This window comes from Dreissena polymorpha, chromosome 7 (assembly GCF_020536995.1).
Source record: "Dreissena polymorpha isolate Duluth1 chromosome 7, UMN_Dpol_1.0, whole genome shotgun sequence".
NCBI classification, from domain to species: Eukaryota; Metazoa; Mollusca; class Bivalvia; order Myida; family Dreissenidae; genus Dreissena; species Dreissena polymorpha.
Genome location: NC_068361.1, coordinates 66,314,750 through 66,335,625, shown reverse-complemented (window position 1 = coordinate 66,335,625; position 20,876 = coordinate 66,314,750). Strand labels below are relative to the sequence as shown.

At 38.6% G+C, this 20,876-nt stretch overlaps 2 protein-coding genes across 2 annotated transcripts in view; one reads left to right on the top strand and one right to left on the bottom strand.

Annotated features, from left to right (window-relative positions):
* The window catches only part of LOC127837282 (sulfate transporter-like), a 385,236-nt gene that overhangs the window by 95,902 nt on the left and 268,458 nt on the right, over positions 1–20,876 (bottom strand). The gene's annotated exons all lie outside the window — the stretch shown is intronic.
* The window catches only part of LOC127837281 (beta-mannosidase-like), a 61,922-nt gene continuing 46,388 nt past the window's right edge, over positions 5,343–20,876 (top strand). The window contains exons 1-7 of the mRNA XM_052364200.1: positions 5,343–5,533; positions 5,888–5,955; positions 6,278–6,447; positions 10,017–10,182; positions 12,277–12,443; positions 13,145–13,282; positions 14,600–14,676. Coding sequence (XP_052220160.1) covers positions 5,352–5,533; positions 5,888–5,955; positions 6,278–6,447; positions 10,017–10,182; positions 12,277–12,443; positions 13,145–13,282; positions 14,600–14,676 — 968 coding nt within the window. The 5' untranslated portion in view covers positions 5,343–5,351. The remainder of the gene's footprint in view (positions 5,534–5,887; positions 5,956–6,277; positions 6,448–10,016; positions 10,183–12,276; positions 12,444–13,144; positions 13,283–14,599; positions 14,677–20,876) is intronic.

Here is a 20,876-nt window from a genome sequence, read left to right as displayed (position 1 = left end):
TGGCCTGGTGCGTTTTAGCGTATTTTCCGCACTTTATAGTAGTACCTGAGCTAACAATGACCGATTGAGCTTTATTAACCCATTTATACCTAGCGTCCTGAAAAAAGGCCATTGCGAACAGCGTAGACCCAGATGAGACGCCGCATAATGCGTCGTCTCATCCGGGTCTGCGCTGTTTGCTTAAAGGAATTTCTGTAAGAAATATTCTAAATATAGAAATAAGTATACTAGACATCCCTAATTTTATAAATACATTGATATAATTTAGAAGGATGGGAGAGTCCACTAGGCATAAATGGGTTAACTTACCAGACTAATTTTATAAATACATTGATATAATTTAGAAGGATGGGAGAGTCCACTAGGCATAAATGGGTTAACTTACCAGACTCACCTAAGTTGCGATTAATCATGAATTATAGTTGCAATTCAGAGTGTATCTGTGCCGCGGGTGGGTGTGTTGTTGTGTGGTGAACCGGAAAACCAGGACACAAGGTCCATCTTTTCGATATGTGCCCACCAACCAAATTCACATGTTCCGAAGGTTGGAACATAATCCGAATTTAACAGGACAAATTTACAAATAGTGTAAATGCTTTCATGGAGAGTTTTGAGCGATCTTAGAGTGGCAGCTAACAGCAATATGACTTCGGGGACAAATAATTTTGTTTAACCGTTTACCCCATTATAAACGTACTTTGGTGCGTTTGTAGCCCTTTAGACAATCTTATTAAATAGAAAAATCGACTTTTCTAGAATCAAGATTTAAAGGCTTCCTTTCCAACCTTAACCCTTTGAATGCTGGGAAATTCGTCGTCTGCTAAAATGTCGTCTGCTGAATTTCTAAAATTATCATTTTCTTCGATTTTTTTTCCAAAGAATACAATTAAAATAGCAAACAGTTTTGATCCTGATGAGACGCCACGTTTTGTGGCGTCTCATCTGGATCCAAACTGTTTGCAAAGGCCTTTAAAACTCGGTTCCAGCGCTGAAAGGGTTAAGATACTGATGAGCAGCAAACAGCATAAAACCCAAGTTACTCGCAGGCTGTTATGATTTATGCTGGCTATCTGTCTGTCTGTCTGTCTGTCTGTCTGTCTGTCTGTCTGTCTGTCTGTCTGTCTGTCTGTCTGTCTGTCTGTCTGTCTGTCTGTCTGTCTGTCTGTCTGTGTTTCTGTCTGTCTCTGTCTCAGTCTGTCTGTCTGTCTGTCTGTGTTTCTGTCTGTCTGTCTGTCTGTCTGTCTGTCTGTCTGTCTGTCTGTCTGTCTGTCTGTCTGTCTGTCTGTCTGTCTGTCTGTCTGTCTGTCTCTCTGTCTCTCTGTCTCTCTGTCTCTCTCTCTCTCTCTCTCTCTCTCTCTCTCTCTCTCTCTCTCTCTCTCTCTCTCTCTCTCTCTCTCTCTCTCTCTCTCTCTCTCTCTCTCTCTCTCTCTCTCTCTCTCTCTCTCTCTCTCTCTCTCTCTCTCTCTCTTATTTATTTATTTGAGGGAAATAAGCCAATGTGCGTGGCTGTATAATGCGCCGAATGTAAATTCAATGATCTGTGGGCGGGGCTGACGATGCACCGACATCAATAACAGATTATAAACCTGACCCCTTTACGTTTAGTAATTAACTGCGACGAAATCCGATATAACGAACACTGCTCATTATGTCTGGTGACGTTGGTTCTCGTTTATGTTTCTCTTAATCCCTGCGATTATGGTCCGACAGCTGTGTTTCTTTACAATCGGAAAGAGATGCAATTTATAAAGCCACTGTATGGGGTTACAATGTATCCGGAACGATGTTGGCGCGGTTAGTGTTTTTAATACGTGTTTGCAGTTACATCAATGGTATTACAAGTTTGGAGCTTATTCTCCCGCTCAATGGGGACGAATGGCTACTTTCAAACTCTACAATGGGTAAGTTTTGCTTGAACCTATTAATTTGATCTCAAATACATCGAAAGACGAAGATTTATTGAAACGCTATCGAGTCTATTTCTTGGTTAGAAGCAGTCCAATTAGTGTATTTGGAGGTGATCTAACGCTCCTGTTTAGGCGGAAATTGTTGTAATAGATCTCATAAGTGACCTTAATAATTAGTATGATGTACGATAGTTCGTGAATTACTTGTTTTCACCACAGGTGGCTAGCGTGTGGCTATGATATTAATTAGTGAAAACATCATTTTGAATGAAAAAAAAAATCAAATGATAACGAAAAATCAACTTATCTGAAAAAAAAATCACTATCAAAGACTGTGCGCCGTTTTAAAAGCCCTTTAAAGTGATATTATGGGCATCTAACAGTATATAGGTGGCTATCGCAACCGTTGTTAATTGTTGGTGTCTTCAATTCATATACACTTATATTGTTTAATGCAGCATGAACATACTAAAACAATATCCCGCAAAGAGAAAAATAATCCATTTGAATATCAACCGTAATTTTGTTTTGACAACTGACGGCAGAAATGATTCGATGTACAACGTGAGTCTAAATGTAGTTTTCATGCAGATTCGTTCATGATACGACACTAAGACACAATTTTGTTTTACGGATCATTTCGGTTTATATGACTGGGTGAGTCATGTAAAATATCGAAAATAATATATATTTTTTATAAACAACTGGTAGCAAGATGAGTTATAGATAATTGGTCAGTTACCACATTTTAACTAATTCGTTTGACCTGTTAATTCTTTTCAGCTCAATTCAACAGTGAAAAATGCCCATAATATCACTTTAATGTAATATAACATGTAATGTTACATCTCGTAAAATATAAGAATGCACTAGAATAATATTCAGATGTTTACATAAAAAACGCAATATTTTGTGCTTGGCGAAAATCTATGTTTTATGTCAATTTACATAAATAAATTATATACTAGTAATATAAATAATTGAATGTTATTAAGCGAACCGCTTATTTGGAATATCCGACTTTTTTCGAGCTTAATACTGCGTTTTTTTCGCTAGACGGAGTATCTTGCAAGGTTCCGGGTGGGGTTTACACGGCTCTCCTTGACAACGGTATCCTAAACGACCCGTACTTCCGGAATCACGACACCGAATACTTTTGGGTAGGACGCTCCGACTGGGCATACTCAAGGAATTTTAAAGGTACTGTAGTAGCTTTGATACATGAAAAATGCACACACGGACACGCACGCACACCATCCACCCACACACCGCAAACGCCCACTTGACTATAATCAAACATTCACCTCTCGGAATGAAATTATTCCGAGAAAACGTCTCTGTCCTCTATAATAGTAGTGTTAAACTCTGGCATCGCCCATACCCGTGCTCATAAATACAAACCCCAAACCCACCTACCCAACAGTATCAAACAATTTAACTAAACTTTGTTGATTCCCAGAGTTCGAATATCGGAAACTACTTTTTCCTGTGCAGGCTACAAAGCACTAAATCGTTAAGCTTAAAACGCATTTTCTACCAGCTAAGAAGAAATCGGAACGTTGACGTTTTAAATGTACAGTTTGCTCGATCATAATTAATTGATGAATTACTTTATATTTCCATTCAACATATTGATTTATATACCAATATATTTAAAAAATAGATGGTTTAAACAAATGTTTTATATTTGTTTGGGGGCTTTTTATGCCAAGAAATATCTTGATTGTTTTTTATTTATTTTTATTTATTTATTGGGGGGGGGGGGGGGGGGTGGAGGGGGCATATACCATTAGTGACTTGTATGTCCATCTATTTTCAATTTACGTCCGCGACATGTAAAATTGTAGTTTCGTCTATTAAAGCACACAGCTGTTACAACTCTTTTATCATGAAGCGAATGAAGCGCTTGTTATTCATTAGTATTGCCATACCCTCTCCTTCCAGTTCAACCAGCTTAACTTTTAAATTGACATTGACCTCATTGTGACTTAAATTTATTCAAAAGAACCTCTGACTTCAATACTTTGACATGCGCACCGGTTTCGCATAGTTCCCTGGTCCGACAACACACCCCATTTTATGTTAATCAATAGCCTAATTAAGACTTAAACAATTAATAAAGGATGACCAGAAACAATTCGAAACACTGCCAAACGTGGACATAAGGTATCAACCTCCGCGCAGAGATTTGAATGGAACCATCATAGCTGGATCAAATCCATGCCTTCATAACCAACCACGTGAAAGCAGACACGTGGTACAATAATTTCCTGTTGTTAATTTTCCTTTTTATTTATGTAATTTATGTCTTGTCATGAACCTTAAATTATACACTTTTTTTTCAAAGTATTAAAGAAATGGGGCCAATTTTCATAATATAATATTTACACACAAAAATGAAATCACCCCAAATCTAGTCGAGTTTTCTTGTGATGGCAGAGAATGAAGATTTATGTGATAGTATGAAACGACAACTCTAAGGGTAGATTAATACAGTATGCGTTTATCAAACGCCATCATTTTCGCTTGAAATGTCATTAAAAAGCTCAGGTACTAGTTACAAGTTCCCCGGGGTACAGAAAATAAACTAAAAGTACCCCAGGTTATGGCCGGGTGCCTTTATGTGCCTGGGGTACTTGTAAGTAGTAACTGAGCCCACAACGACCATTTGAGCTTCATATGTTTTTGTTTCAGTGGAAACCTCTCTGTTAAACAAACAGGAGATCATCTTGGTATGCAATGGCTTAGACACAATCTCACGGATCTACGTAAACGGGCGGTCCGTCGGCAAATCGGACAACATGTTTGTCAGATACACCTTTGACATCAAGAGCGCGCTAAAGGTCAGTTAAAAAGTCACGCGATAATATCAGCCAATCGCCGATTGCGAGTGCAGTACGGAAACCGACATTGTCAACTGCGCATGCTCAGTAAAGAGCTTTGACGAATAATATTTTTTAAAGGAGTAATAAGCCTTTAGAAAAATATTATTCTACTTGTTCTCGCTATAGTTTACGAAAGAGAAAAGCGATTACCGGTAAGTTTAATGAGAAGCTTCATGACAAACAACCAGATCCGAGCCTTAATCAACTTTGATTTTTTTTTTCAAATTTTGATATAAGGTGCACCATTATGCTTAGTTTGGTGCTCCAATATTGTTTTTGTGAGTTTTGAGTCTGACTTCACCCGGTGTTTGAGAAAACAATGGGCTGTTCTTATATCTGAGATTTGAGATTGATTTGTGAGTTGAGTTGAAACTCAAAACTCATCTTCTGAGCAGAGCTAAAAGATTGAGAATGTTTATTATAATGGACCCACGTGCATTAACCAAAAGGTTAAACCAACAAAATGCACCTTTGGGTAGTGTCTTTCAGCGCTGTCAGCGTTTAGATTACACTTTGCATTTTTGTTTGTCAGAAAAGTGCAGACGCCCCGAACGAAATAATGATCAACTTCACGTCAGCGGTAACATACGGTGAGGAGAGAGCAAAGACGCTAGACAAAAAAATCCCACCGGAATGCCCGCCATCTTCTTTCCACGGCGAGTGTCATGGCAACCTCGTGCGCAAAACACAGTGCGCGTTCAGCTGGGATTGGGGCCCAGCTTTTGTATCGCAAGGGATATGGTATGTGCAACAGTTATTTTCATTTACATTCCGATTTTTATGAAAACCCAGGTGTCTGATTTTCTTTTGTTATGTCGTATACTATCCCTTTAATTTAATTAAAACGCTTTCTATACATTTGGAGCATGTTTGATGTATTCCGATGTTATCCCATGTGTTGGTGTTAAATTCTGCCAACCCACGGAATCAACGAAAATTAATTTCCCACGAATAATAACGATGTTACAGTACCGACATTACGCAATATATAAAAAAGATGTTCAAGGTTTCGCAATATGTCGCTCGCTTATCGAAAAGGGACATCTTGGTTACGAACCGTAGTGTGTATTGATCATTCCCACGTTTTCTTTTCAGGCAAGACATATTCATCGTGGCGTATGATAAATTGATTATCACAGATGTGACCACTAGTACAGAGAAAGGTTGTAAACTTCTATAATGTAATTCATGTATCGGATCTATTATTGTGTTCTTCGTTAAATGTGTGAAAGCTCGAATACGGCTCGGTGATGCAATTGAAAAAGTTCAGTCCGAACAGGCTAGGCAATGGCGACACTTTCTGGATTCTCTTTTAGAAGACAATTCCATTAAACGAGAATTTCCAGAAAAAACGAAAGTGTCATATTGTGTTGAGTTTTCGCGAAACACAAAAACAAGCATAAACAAAAATAGCCACTTCTACTGCTTGCACTGATATAATAAACTCATTATGCATCCTTAAAACTTATTTTGTCTTCATTCAAGGTCAGAAATCTTGGAAATTGCACGTGAAGGTATTCACGCGAGCTGTACGAGATGTCCACGTGCAGGGATTGGTGCGCGCGCATCTCGCTGGAATCGACAGCCAATGGGAACAATCTTTCACTGGAACTAGTCTCGAAAGCATCGATATCGAGGGGATTTTAATTCCAAATGTAATATATAAGATGAGACGTTTGTAAAGCGTAATCAATTCCCTGATATGCAGCCAAGTCGTAAACAAGTGCAAATTGTTTCAATATTTTTCAGTGCTTGTCCCTTTGACATTTACTTTTGGTATAACCTGATCATTTTAAATCTATTGTATCAGAAACCTCTGGCAAAAAGATACACTCTTGCCTGGTTAAATGAAAGCTACTTGTGAGGAAGGAGCTTTATCACGGCCGTAATTCACGGGCGCTACCTCTTTTTTGCAATGCATTGATAAATGAGCCGATGATACTTCCGAGGTGGCGCTAAGGACCGGATTTTTTTAAATGTCACGGATTATTCAGAATTTCATAACATCCGGTCCTTAGTGCCACCTCGGAAGTAGCATTGGCTCATTTATCAATGCATCGCAAAAAGAGGTGGTGCCCTTGATTAACGGCCGTGTTTAGAATGCCCACTATATGTGTCGTTGATACCAGCACTTCTCAGTGTCCAGCATTAAACCATTGCGACTTCTAACCGTTAATTTCTTGATCTCAAAATCGACAGGGTTCTCATTTTCTTTAAAAAATACCCAGTAAACTTTAAGATCCTAGCTTTAATAAAGCGTCCACTTGATATTGTCTGGAAACGGTCTAAACGTCCAAGTGATTTTTATCTCTTACTAGTTGATCTCAAAATCGATGGGCTTCTTCTTTACCTCCTGCGTATGTGACCAGCATTACTATTATGATGGCGAGCCGCGCTCTGGGAAAACAGGGGTTAATGCATGTGCGTAAAGTGATAAGCCTGCACAGTCCACATAGGCTTATCTGAGACGACACTTTCTACATAGACTTGATTTTCCTTTAGAAAAGATTTTCTTTCAGGAAAAATTCCAAAGCGGAAAGTGTTGCTATTGTTAGAACAGGCTAATCTGGGACCACACTTAAGGCACATGCATTAAGCCCTGTTTCACCAGAACGCGGCTCATGGCGATCGTAGGTGAGGCTTTCTCCAGATAATTATCCTGCAGACACACAATTGTGTTTAACCCATTTATGCCTAGTGGAATCTCCCATCCTTCTAAATTGGAGCAATGTTTTTTTCCAAAATTAGGGATGTCTAGTATTTTTATTTCTATATTTAGACTATTTCTTACAGAAATTCCATTAAGCAAACAGCGCAAACCCTGATGAGACGTCGCATCATGCGGCGTCTCATCTGCGTCTACGCTGTTTGCCAAGGCCTTTCTTCTAGACGCTAGACATAAATGGGTTAAAGAACACTGTCCGTGTGATCTTTGCAATTTGACCTCAACTTCGATGAAAATGAGCATGGTGATTGTGATGATGATGGCTATGATAATGATTACCCCATTACTTCTCATGCTGCTTATCATGACGAAAATGGTTAATAATAAAACTGATAAGTGAGCTTACGGTATGCTCCCAGATTAGCCTGATCTGCATGCACAAGCTAATCAGTGACGACAATTGACATGACGCCGCCTGTCAATCAAATCCTTATCTAAGAATAGATCTACCAATCAGCGATCGATTAATCGGGCGCGAGAGTTAGCAACGAACTGTCCGCCATTTCCTAGACAAGCTATGTCTAGGTTCACTTTCATTTCAACGAGTTTCTTTTGTTTTCCTCTTTAAAAAACGTAGATTAAAATGGTAAAACGGTGTCAATGGGGATTATGTTACTCGGAAAATCGATATCCTGACAGATTAGTTGGTGGCATTGAATTTATATCGTTTCCAAAGCCGAAAAGAATTCTTGAGAAGTGTAAGAGATGGATGAATGCAAGTGGTCGTCATCACGAACAACTGAACGTCAACACTGTCAAAGACAATTACAATATCTTATTATCGAATATACTAGCAGATTTAAATAGTTTATGTTATCGATCTGATCATGACATAATAGTTCACGTTTTTAATAGTTTTATCAGTTACTAGGTGATTAATGGAAGCAAGGTTCATCTGCATTACTTTAAAAGAAGTAAAACCCAGCATGAAGCCTAATTCATGCTGTTTTATTACTCTGACAGTAATGCACTTTATTGTCATTATACATGTTATTTGAAGGTGACACGTGATATCTTATCTTAATAACGGTATCTACACATGTGCAGACATGTGGTGTCACCAATGAACGCTTTTAATCCACACTTTGAGATCGCATGCCTAGTTCTCTTTTTTTCCAACGAGTTTCGTTTATTTTGTTAAAAAAAATGGAAATGAAATATCGCAAAACGATGTAAATAGGGATTATGTTACTCTGACATTCGGTATCCAGAAAGATTTCCAACGCGGAAATGCGGTCTTGACAAGAGCGAATGGAAGCTCCTAATGTGTAGAATTACCGAGATCACCCTTATATAACATTAATTTATTTCAATAACTGGAAATGTCATATAAGCAAAAACTAAGCATTATTAAGTATGAATTATATCACGTGTGCATGTAAAAGAATAGAGAATATTGAATTATATCATGCGTGCATGTGAAATAATAGAGAATATTAGTACCCACTTTGCGTTTCTTAACGAAATCCCCGTTATTAATCGAGTTTTTGTATGTCAGAAACAATTGAAAACCATTTTATGTTTCTGTTTTAATAAAAACGTATCAATAATGCCATTGTATAAGAGTTATTATTACTGTCAGATATAACCAATAAATGCGGTTCCTTGGGGGAAGTCGGTGTGCGCGTGCGTCTGATACTGGTAGCTTTATGCAGGGACCTATACAAACAAACCTGTTTGTATAGGTCCCTGCTTTATGAAGTAGCCTGACTGAATTTTCCTTCATTGAACGCTAATTTATATCAGACAATGACCAAACTGATTGTGTTGTGCACTTTCAATTATAGTGACTGATAAATGTCAAATAAGCAATAATTTAATATTATTAATATCACTTTTATACGTAATAACATGTGGGATTTAGGTACCCACTCGGCGTCCGAAAGCGCGTGAAACTTCACCGAAATCCCAGTTATAAAGCGATATTTCGTGTCAAATACACGAGCGAAAATGTTTCGTTAATATTTTCGTAAATAACATGGGTAAATACCGGTGTATAAGTGTTAATTTATTGCTTATAACACCATTACACGTAACAGGTTCGATTTCGGTAAGCGCGTAAGCGTTTGAGAGCGTGTTTAATGTACCGAAAAAAAACGTTATAAATAGCTGATGTTCTCTATAAACGTATATTTTTGCATTTGCATAACCAAATGACACAACCCCCTTTTACAAGTGTTATATGGTGTGAAATAGTCCGTAAAAAATCATCCGGAATATCGCGTAAATCTATATGCAATCTATACGCAAAGAAGCCATTTTGGTGTTAGCTTGTCTAGGTTTGCTACCCGCTAAGCCACGTGATTAAGTGGGCGGAGCGATCATCGTCAAGGCGTCATGTCAATTGCCGCCTAAACCGGATTTTCGCTAAAAAGAGACTTCCTTTAAATAAAAAAATGCCATTCAAGCGGAAAGTGTTGTCCCTTTTAGCCTGCGCGGACTGCACAGGTTATCTGGGACAACACTAACTCATATGCATTAATCCTCGTCATCCCATAGGACGCCGTTGAGATGTGGTGGCCCAGGGGTTACGGCCAGCAGCGTCTTTACAACCTCACGGTGGAGATACTGGACGGACAGTTGCAGGTACTCTCCACAAAAATCATCAAGATCGGTTTCCGCACCGTGGAACTGGTCGAGGATCCATTGCCTGGAAATTCAAACGGTAATCTAAATTGTTTTCTCGTTTTCGTTGTTCTGCAGGTCGGTCCCGGTCGGTCGGACCCGGAAAACATCTGTCAGTCAATAAACATGGTATGTTTGGAAAAGATAGGAAATGATAAAGAAAAGCAAGTATGAAATTTCGACATATTTTTATTGTAATTCACTGAATCTTTATAAATAAGCGTATATATATATATATATATATATATATATATATATATATATATATATATATATATATATATATATATATATATATATATATATATATATATATATATATATTTTTTTTTATATATTTATATATATATATATATATTTATTTATTTATTTATTTATTTATTTATTTATATATACTGTAGGTGTCGAAGAGAATGTTGACCACTTATTGATTCAAATTCTTTAATAAAATATTTTTTAAAATAGGAAAAATTTACCTAACCCGTTTTCTAAAGTAAATAGATCAACTAGGATAATCACGAAACTTGGTGATAGTGTTTGTGTGCATACATAATCACGGCCAAGTTCGATAAAACTTGGTGATAGTGTTTGTGGGCTTATTATCACGGCCAAGTTCGATAAAACTTGGTGATAGTGTTTGTGGGCATATAATCACGGCGAAGTTCGATAAAACTTGGTGATAGTGTTTGTGGGCATAGAATCACGGCCAAGTTCGATACAAATTGGTGATAGTGTTTGTGTGTATATAATCAGTGCCAAGTTCGATAACCAGCAGATCTCACCGAGATTAATTATGAATTTCTGAATTATGGTCCTTGACGTTTTCTAACTCAAATGATTGAATATGATCATCAAGATAATTTGTGTCAACATGTTGGCATATAATCGTTGCCACGATTGACAACTAGCCAAATCGCCTGGGTCACTTCTTTATTCTGGCCCTTTAATTATGAAAAAAATGGCCAAATTAATATTGTCCGCCCTTTCTGTGACCCAAATGCTTTTTCATTGTATCGTCTTCAAACGCCGTCTCAGTGTTATAGGGATACGAACCGTAACCGGCCAGATCGCCTAAAGCATTTCTTAATGGTTCTTAAAAACAAAATTTGTCATCGCGTCCGCTCTCGTACTCACCGGTTTGAATTGAACCGTTATTGCTTTCGAATCAACATATTAAGTGACATGTGTTGGTTGTTCTTATGTGATGCAATATGAATTAATGTTATATATAAAAAGACTATTACAATATGCTGAAAGTGAGTATTTCTTTACATAAGGCTATGTAACTGACCTTCTGAAAGTAAAATAGCCTATTTCCCCTCTAAACCGGAATCCTGTCTAAACCGGAATTTCCTCTCGGTCACGGAGGTGTCCGGTTTCAAGGGGTTTCACTGTATTATCAAACTTGTTGACGATGTCTGTGGGCATATAATCTCGACAAAGTTTGATAATCACCCAGGTTGCCGCCTGAAGCCATTCTGAAGTATTGCCTTTAAAGGGGCCTTTTTACGTTTTGATAAATTGACAAAATTTAAAATAAGTTGTTTCAGATTCGCAAATTTTCGTTTTAGTTATGATATTTGTGAGGAAATAGTAATACTGATAACGATTTGAAAACCCGAAAATTATAAAGCGTTGCAACGCGAAACTATTGAATAAGTTCTGTTGTTGTCCTTATATTTTGGGAAACTACGAGGATTGCTTATATTGGTAAAAAATACATCCGCATGAGTACGGATGGTCCAATGGTCTCGGCGGGAGACTTTTTACTCAGGACTCTAGGGGTCAGTGGTTCGAGCCCTGTTGAGGGCTACTTTTTTAATTGTATTATTGTTTTTTTTTACAGGAGATTTTTTAAGTCCAATGTTTAAATTTATCAATATAAAGCATTTAATGACAAGCTTCGATAGATGCCAAAATCTGTGAAAAGGCCCCTTTAAACTACACACATTTGAAAATTAACATCGCTTGCTCTCTCACTTGATAAGTTTGAATTATATCATCATCCAACTTATTTTCGTTTCCAACTTTTTCCCCACAGATTGATACATTCAACACATATCATAGTAACCCGTACCTTTAAATTGGCGTATTTTGTGACACGTTGGCAGTCTTGTTCTTCTTTTCTCTACAGGATTGACATTCTTCTTCAAGGTGAATGACCAGCCGATATTTCTCAAGGGTTCCAACTGGATTCCCGCCGACAGCTTCCTGGAACGCGTGTCACATGACCGATTGCGTAACTACATGACGTCAGCCGTTGACGCGAATATGAACTGCCTACGCGTGTGGGGTGGTGGGGTAAGCTTCGCTTTACGTAGTTATAGTAGAAGTGGAAGTACTAGCAGTACAGTGGTGTTCTTGTTGTGTTTTTCAAACTAGAAAATATCAAAATATCAGTGTCAAAAAATGTTTTCAAATGACTTCCTAAAATTTCCTAATGACGGTTTCCAAAAATATATTTTGGAGATAAAATGCAACATTTCGTTAATTTCCCAATCCAGCAATGTGGACCTCAGTAAATGTAGGTTAATATGTTCGTATATTACTATATGAAAATATTTTTATCGATGTTTTACATATGTTAATCTATAACCAAATGTATGCGTTTTTAATCAATTGAGTCGCGTTCTGAGAAAACTGCGTGTAATGCATGTGCGTAAAGTGACGTCCCAGATTAGCACGTGCAGTCCGCACAGGCTAATCAGGGACGACACTTTCCGCTTTTATGGCATTTTTAGCCTGTGCGGACTGCACAGGCTAATCTGGGACGACAATTTACGCACAAGCATTATGTCCAGTTTTCTCAGAACACGACTCAATTGAATCAACGAAAAACTACTTTCCGGCGCGTGTTCTTCGATCTTGAAAGAAGTGATTGCGATACGAGAAATCACACAAGTTTGTTGATGAGAGACACCTGTCGATCAATTATGCAGTTTGCGTCATGTAAATAATATTTGGAAATGATTAAAATCAATGTCAAATACATGCAAATTCAGATTTACGAGACGGACTATTTCTACGACCTAGCGGACGAGCTCGGTATCCTGATATGGCAGGATTTCATGTACGCATGCGCACTCTACCCTACGGATGACGTCTTCCTGTCGTCTGTTCAACAGGAAGTGACGTATCAGGTAAAAATTGATGAAAATTTCATGACAAACTGAACAATAAGTTTCATTAAGACTAATGAATAACTATATATAGAGGATAACAATTCTTTGTGAAAGGTTTGGAAATTGTACCTATATAGAAACAATTGATAGTGTGGAGTATTCAACATGCATTTGGTAAACTTACTAATCCCGTAAAGCGGCATATCAAACATTTCGTTGATAATTGACATGATTGATAGCCACCATTTGCAACTTACCATAGTCCTCACTGCAGTTCACTATTATTTGTAAAACTCAGAGCTATAAATGACCAACATATTTTTGAATCATATGAGCCTAGTTCTGAGAAAACTGGGCTTAATGCATGTGCGTAAAGTGTCGTCCCATATTAGCCTGTGCAGTCCGCACAGGCTAATCAGGAACGACACTTTCCGCTTTTAAGGTATTTTTAGTTTCAAGAAAGTCCATCCTTACCGAAAATCAAGTTTAGGCGGAAAATGTCGTCCCTGATTAGCCTGTGCGGACTGCACAGGCTAATCTGGGATGACACTTTACGCACATGCATTAAGCCCAGTTTTCTCAAAACAAGGCTCATATGTAATTGTACGTGTACAAGATACAGGGAAAAAGCATGTTCCTATGTAGTCTTATATGTAAAGCACCTTATAAATGAAAATCGTTCTGGGAAAACTCCGCTCAATGCATGTGCAGTCCGCGCAGGCTAATCAGGGACGACAAATTCCGCCTAAACTGGATTTTCGGTAGAAAAGAGACTTCCTTAAAACGAGATATTCAATAAAGATGGAAATTTTCCTCCCTGATTAGCCAATGTTCAATGCACAGGCTAATCTGTGATGCCGTATACACACATGCATTCAGCACAGTTTTACCAGAACGAGGCTCAATTATGCCTCCATGGATCGTCTCCGACGAAAGTCTTTTTTTCTTGGGCGTAGTGATGTAGTGGTGTCAACATCTGAAACATGCGACTAAAGAGTTGCCACCTGCGGAGCCCGCATGTTACCACATTGTTAAATGAGAATTATTGATGAAACTTGTAATTACCTCTCGTTTTAGCTCAATTGATCGTTATCGGTTCGGGTATTACTTAAAAGTGCCACCGGGTACTCTTAAGCATTCTAATTTGTTACAAATACCCCGAGTAAGGAAAGACCACTTAAAGGCACCCGGCCATACTCCGGGGTTCTTTTTAGTTCATTTTGCAAACCCTGGGTACTTTGTAGTGTACTCATGAGTTCCCGGTGGACTTTTAAGTAGTACCTGAGCTGACAGCGACTGTTAAGCCGAATTTACCACTTTTACGTTGATTGTTAGGTCCGACGCTTGAAGAACCACCCCTCTCTGCTTGCCTACAGCGGGAACAATGAGAACGAGCTCGGACTGAAGGGATGGTAGGCGATTTATTGTTAATGAGCCGCGATTTGGGAAAACCGAGCTTAATTCATGTGCGTTAAGTGTCGTCCAAGATTAGCCTGTGCAGTCCGCACAAGCTAATCAGGAACGACACCTTCCACTTTTATGAAATTGTACGTTCAATTGAAGTCATCCTCATCGAAAATCCAGTTTGGGCGGAAAGTGTCGTCATTGATCAGCGTTTGCGGACAACACTTTACGCACAGGCATTAAGCCTAGTTTTCCTAGAACGAGATTATAACCAAAGTTGTATTGATCGTATAAACAACCCATCGTATGATTTCAAACTGAACCCATTAGCTTTTTTATCAAATTTATTATTGTATCGACTTCAGAAACAGTATATGCAATAGTATTAACAATGATTTCGTCGATGGTACCTTTCGTCTGAACTTTTATTTTAGTCTTTTATTCATCAACATTTAAATTGTTCGTTATGTTAATACAGTAATAAAAAGCACGTTATTTTTGGCTTTTAATAAATAAAACGTCATGTTCATTCGATGTTTTCATATTTAAGCGTTTGCTTTTTAAAAGGTATTTACGAGGCAGTCTACAAACCAAAAAAAAATCACACGGTTTATCAGCAAGTCGAATACAAAGTACATACAATCAAGTTGAAATTGCAGTCGTTGTTAAAGTACAAACTCAGTAAATCGAAACGACTAAAACGAATTCAGTGTTGCAAAACGTGAGCTTTTCTTGCTGAAAGCTGTGTATATCCTTGATACGAATAATATTATTGTGAAGATAGGTACACAGCTATATTTTTATTTCGTTTTATTGCCGCAAAGCTTGACATTGTATAACCTTAAACTTTATAAACCCGTGATTTGATAATAAATCTTTTGAAAATATGTTTTAAAAAATGAGCCCATGTTTTATTTTTTTGCTACGTTGTATCAAATGTATGTCCCCGTTTATCAGTATGTCGCTAATGCACGCTATCCAAATCAGCGTTTCGCTAATGGACGCTACCCAAAAACAGCGTGTCGCTAATGCACGCTAGCCAAAACCAGCTTGTCGCTAATGCACGCTAGCCAAAATCGGCGTGTCGCTACCCCAAAACAGCGTGTCGCTAATGTACGCTAGCCAAAATCAGCATGTCGCTAATTGACGCTACCCAGAAACAGTGTGTCGCTAATGCACGCTAGCCAAAATCAGCGTGTCGCTAATGTACGCTAGCCAAAATCAGCTAGTCGCTAATGCACGCTATCCAAAATCAGCATGTCGCTAATGCACGCTAGCCAAAATCAGCGTGTCGCTACCCAAAAACAGCGTGTCGCTAATGTACGCTAGCCAAAATCAGCGTGTCGCTTATGCACGCTAGCCAAAATCAGCGTGTCGCTAATGTACGCTAGCCCAAATCAGCGTGTCGCTACCCAAAAACAGCGTGTCACTAATGTACGCTAGCCCAAATCAGCGTGTCGCTAATGTACGCTAGCCAAAATCAGCGTGTCGCTAATGCACGCTAGCCCAAATCAGCGTGTCGCTAATGTACGCTAGCCAAAATCAGCGTGTCGCTAATGTACGCTAGCCCAAATCAGCGTGTCGCTACCCAAAAACAGCGTGTCGCTAATGCACGCTAGCCAAAATCAGCATGTCGCTAATGCACGCTAGCCAAAATCAGCGTGTCGCTAATGTTCGCTAGCCCAAATCAGCGTGTCGCTAAAGTACGCTGGCCCAAATCAGCGTGTCGCTAATGGACGCTACCCAGAAACAGTGTGTCGCTAATGCATGCTAGCCAAAATCAGCGTGTCGCTAATGCACGCTAGCCAAAATCAGCGTATCGCTAATGTACGCTAGCCCAAATCAGCGTGTCGCTAATGTACGCTAGCCCAAATCAGCGTGTCGCTAATGTACGCTAGCCCAAATCAGCGTGTCGCTAATGTACGCTAGCCCAAATCAGCGTGTCGCTAATGGACGCTACCCAGAAACAGTGTGTCGCTAATGCATGCTAGCCAAAACCAGCGTGTAGCTAATGCACGCTAGCCATAATCAGTGTGTCGCTAATGCACGCTAGAAAAAGTCAGCGTGTCACTAATGCACACTAGCCAAAACCAGTGTGAAGCTTATGCACCTTAGCCAAAATCAGTTGGTCGCTAATGCACGCTAGCCAAAACAAAATCATCACGATAAATTATTGAGTTTGGCGTTTTGATGTTTAAATATTATTATCCGACTATCAGGCCGCATTTTATTGTACTTTAGCATTTTTATGCTGACTGGCGTGTAACCTACACATTTCAGCGTGTTGCTATTGCACGCTAGCCAAAATCAGCGTGTCGCTAATGCACGCTAGCAAAAATCAGCGTTTCGCTACCCAAAAACAGCGTGTCGCTAATGTACGCTAGCCAAAATCAGCGTGTCGCTTATGCACGCTAGCCAAAATCAGCATGTCACTAATGTACGCTAGCCCAAATCAGCGTGTCGCTAATGTACGCTAGCCAAAATCAGCGTGTCGCTAATGCACGCTAGCCCAAATCAGCGTGTCGCTAATGTACGCTAGCCAAAATCAGCGTGTCGCTAATGTACGCTAGCCCAAATCAGCGTGTCGCTACCCAAAAACAGCGTGTCGCTAATGCACGCTAGCCAAAATCAGCATGTCGCTAATGCACGCTAGCCAAAATCAGCGTGTCGCTAATGTACGCTAGCCCAAATCAGCGTGTCGCTAAAGTACGCTGGCCCAAATCAGCGTGTCGCTAATGGACGCTACCCAGAAACAGTGTGTCGCTAATGCATGCTAGCCAAAATCAGCGTGTCGCTAATGCACGCTAGCCAAAATCAGCGTATCGCTAATGTACGCTAGCCCAAATCAGCGTGTCGCTAATGTACGCTAGCCCAAATCAGCGTGTCGCTAATGTACGCTAGCCCAAATCAGCGTGTCGCTAATGTACGCTAGCCCAAATCAGCGTGTCGCTAATGGACGCTACCCAGAAACAGTGTGTCGCTTATGCATGCTAGCCAAAATCAGCGTGTCGCTAATGCACGCTAGCCATAATCAGTGTGTCGCTAATGCACGCTAGAAAAAGTCAGCGTGTCACTAATGCACACTAGCCAAAACCAGTGTGAAGCTTATGCACCTTAGCCAAAATCAGTTGGTCGCTAATGCACGCTAGCCAAAACAAAATCATCACGATAAATTATTGAGTTTGGCGTTTTGATGTTTAAATATTATTACCCGACTATCAGGCCGCATTTTATTGTACTTTAGCATTTTTATGCTGACTGGCGTGTAACCTACACATTTCAGCGTGTTGCTATTGCACGCTAGCCAAAATCAGCGTGTCGCTAATGCACGCTAGCAAAAATCAGCGTGTCGCTAATGTACGCTAGCCCAAATCAGCGTGTCGCTAATGTACGCTAGCCCAAAACAGCGTGTCGCTAATGTACGCTAGCCCAAATCAGCGTGTCGCTAATGGACGCTACCCAGAAACAGTGTGTCGCTTATGCATGCTAGCCAAAATCAGCGTGTCGCTAATGCACGCTAGCCATAATCAGTGTGTCGCTAATGCACGCTAGCCAAAATCAGCGTGTCTCTAATGCACGCTAGAAAAAATCAGCGTGTCACTAATGCACACTAGCCAAAACCAGTGTGAAGCTTATGCACCTTAGCCAAAATCAGTTGGTCGCTAATGCACGCTAGCCAAAACAAAATCATCACGATAAATTATTGAGTTTGGCGTTTTGATGTTTAAATATTATTACCCGACTATCAGACCTCATTTTATTGTACTTTAGCAACTTTATGCTAACTGGCGTGTAACCTACACATTTAGTGTAATGTAACCTTTTTGTAATCTATCCGCCATTTTGAAAAATTGTGAGCCAAGCTGGAAGGTATAGTATTACCCTTACGGCTTGGCTCACTTTAACTTCCGGTTCCGGTATAGGAACTTTTCCCGTACTTTTATTTATTTTCCCGCCTTTTTTAATGTATTATAATTTTTGGCGGGAAAACGTACATGCCTAAATGACGTCAACTGATACAGCGTGACGTCACTTAACTTCTGACGTCACTTAACGGTAATTTTTCAAACATCGTCATAACAAGATTATTCTTTGACGAGTCAGCACGCATATTTTTCGCACGCAACTTTTTATGCCTAAAAGAACCGCTTGTGAAGCTGGACTTGATATCGCAATTGCCAAACGAGCAAAAAGGGATACACCTATAATGGTTAGACGTACCTACAAGAAAAAGCGATATGTAAGTAAACGCAACTATAGAAGAAAGGCTGGTACACGTAGAAGTACAAGAGTTAGTGTTGGCAATTGGGGCAGTCGTCGCCGTTATTTTAAGCGCGACTTCCTTACTAATCTTACGACTACGCACAGTGATTCAGTCGCAGAGGTAATTACCTTGACTATGGATTTAGATGTAGTTCTAGGAAGCGCGCAAGGAGCTAGTTTAGCCCAGTGGTTAGATAAGTACAAGATTTTACGTATGGACTTGTACGCGACTGCCGCCAGATATACTTTTAAATAATCATACACTAATTATATATATGAAATTTGTTGGATTTGGTGGAATATCGATTTTAAATCACGAGTATTAAAAATGATATGCGCCACGAGTGAAAATACAAATTTTCTATGATCACGAGTGAATTAAAATCGATTATCCACCGAATTCAACAAATTTTCTTTTTATTTTATGATTAAAAATAATTATTTCTGTATTTTTTTTGTTGAAGTAATTAGGTCGTAACGTCATGAAAATGACGTCATTTCACAGTATTTCATCGATAATTTACACTGTCAATTTTCATTTTTTGAAATATTGAATTATCAGTTTTAATTCACTTATATTTCTCTATAAACCCAAAAAGCATACAATAAAAAGCATATTTTTTAGTCGGTTATTTGAAAATCGAAATATGATCTATTATCTGTTGATTTTAGTGTTTCGTTTAGTCGCATGCAACACGAAACAACGGTATATACACGAACAAAAACCTACATAACAATCTTCATATCCATAGACAACGAAAACATAAATCAAACCAACTAATATATGGGGGTTAAATAATAGTGTTCTGATCGAAAGAATTCATATACGATGCTGTAAACAAGTGTTAGAGGTGAGGTTGCAAACACAAAATAATTTTGTTTATGGGGAACTTGGACGTGTGCCATTAATAAATAAACGTATCATCTGTGTGTTAAAGTACTGGTTTAAAATATTACAATCTGATAATGTCAAGTACATAAAAATTATTTATGATATGTTATTACATGATCACGATATATTTCCAGATAAAAAGTCTTGTGTTAAATCTGTCAAGGAACTATAAGACAAATTAGGATTAAGTGAAGTATGTTTTTTTCAAGGTGTAGGAGATATTATCTTATTTTTATCCATAGCAAAACAACGAATATCTGATATGTTTTTGCAAAACTGGTCAAGTGAACTTCAAAACTCGACCAAAGGTAGAAGTTATAGCCTTTACAGTAGCTTTAAGTTTCAACCATATTTAAATGTAGTAAATGTTTCAAAATTTAGAATTGCGTTAACTCGTTTTGGAGTATCTGCCCATAGACTTGAAGTGGAGGCAGGGAGATGGCACAAGCCTGAAAAAATACCGTTTCAAAACAGAAAATGCAAACGCTGTAACGTTCTTGAGGACGAATTTCATTTTTTACTGGAATGCCCAATGTCTAAAAATTTACGAAAGCAGTATATAAATAAACATTATTGGAAAAACACAAACATGATCAAGTTAATTGACCTTTTACAGATTGAAAATGAAAAAAGCGTACGAAATCTATCTATTTTTGTTTTTAAAGCTTTTAAAATGAGAGCTGACTTGTGTTATCAATAGCTTCTCTCCATTTACTGACATTTATTAATCAATTTAATATTAAAGATACATACATAACTATAAAGTGTATACAAATTGTTTGTACTAAGACTGTTTCTGTACGTCATTGACCATATGTGTATGTTTGTTGTAATATATGTGTACTCATGGGCTTTAAGCCTAATGTATGTTGAAATAAACTCTACTAAACTCTACTATAAACGTTGCCATCATATAACGTTAAAACTTCAAGTGAATTATATGTATTTCTACTTTCTTATTTCACATGTTGCCGATTCCCGACAGGTTGGAGGTCGCTTCGGACAATTCCTATTTTGGGATTTGTACTAGTTAAAATTGTCGGAAAGGGTATA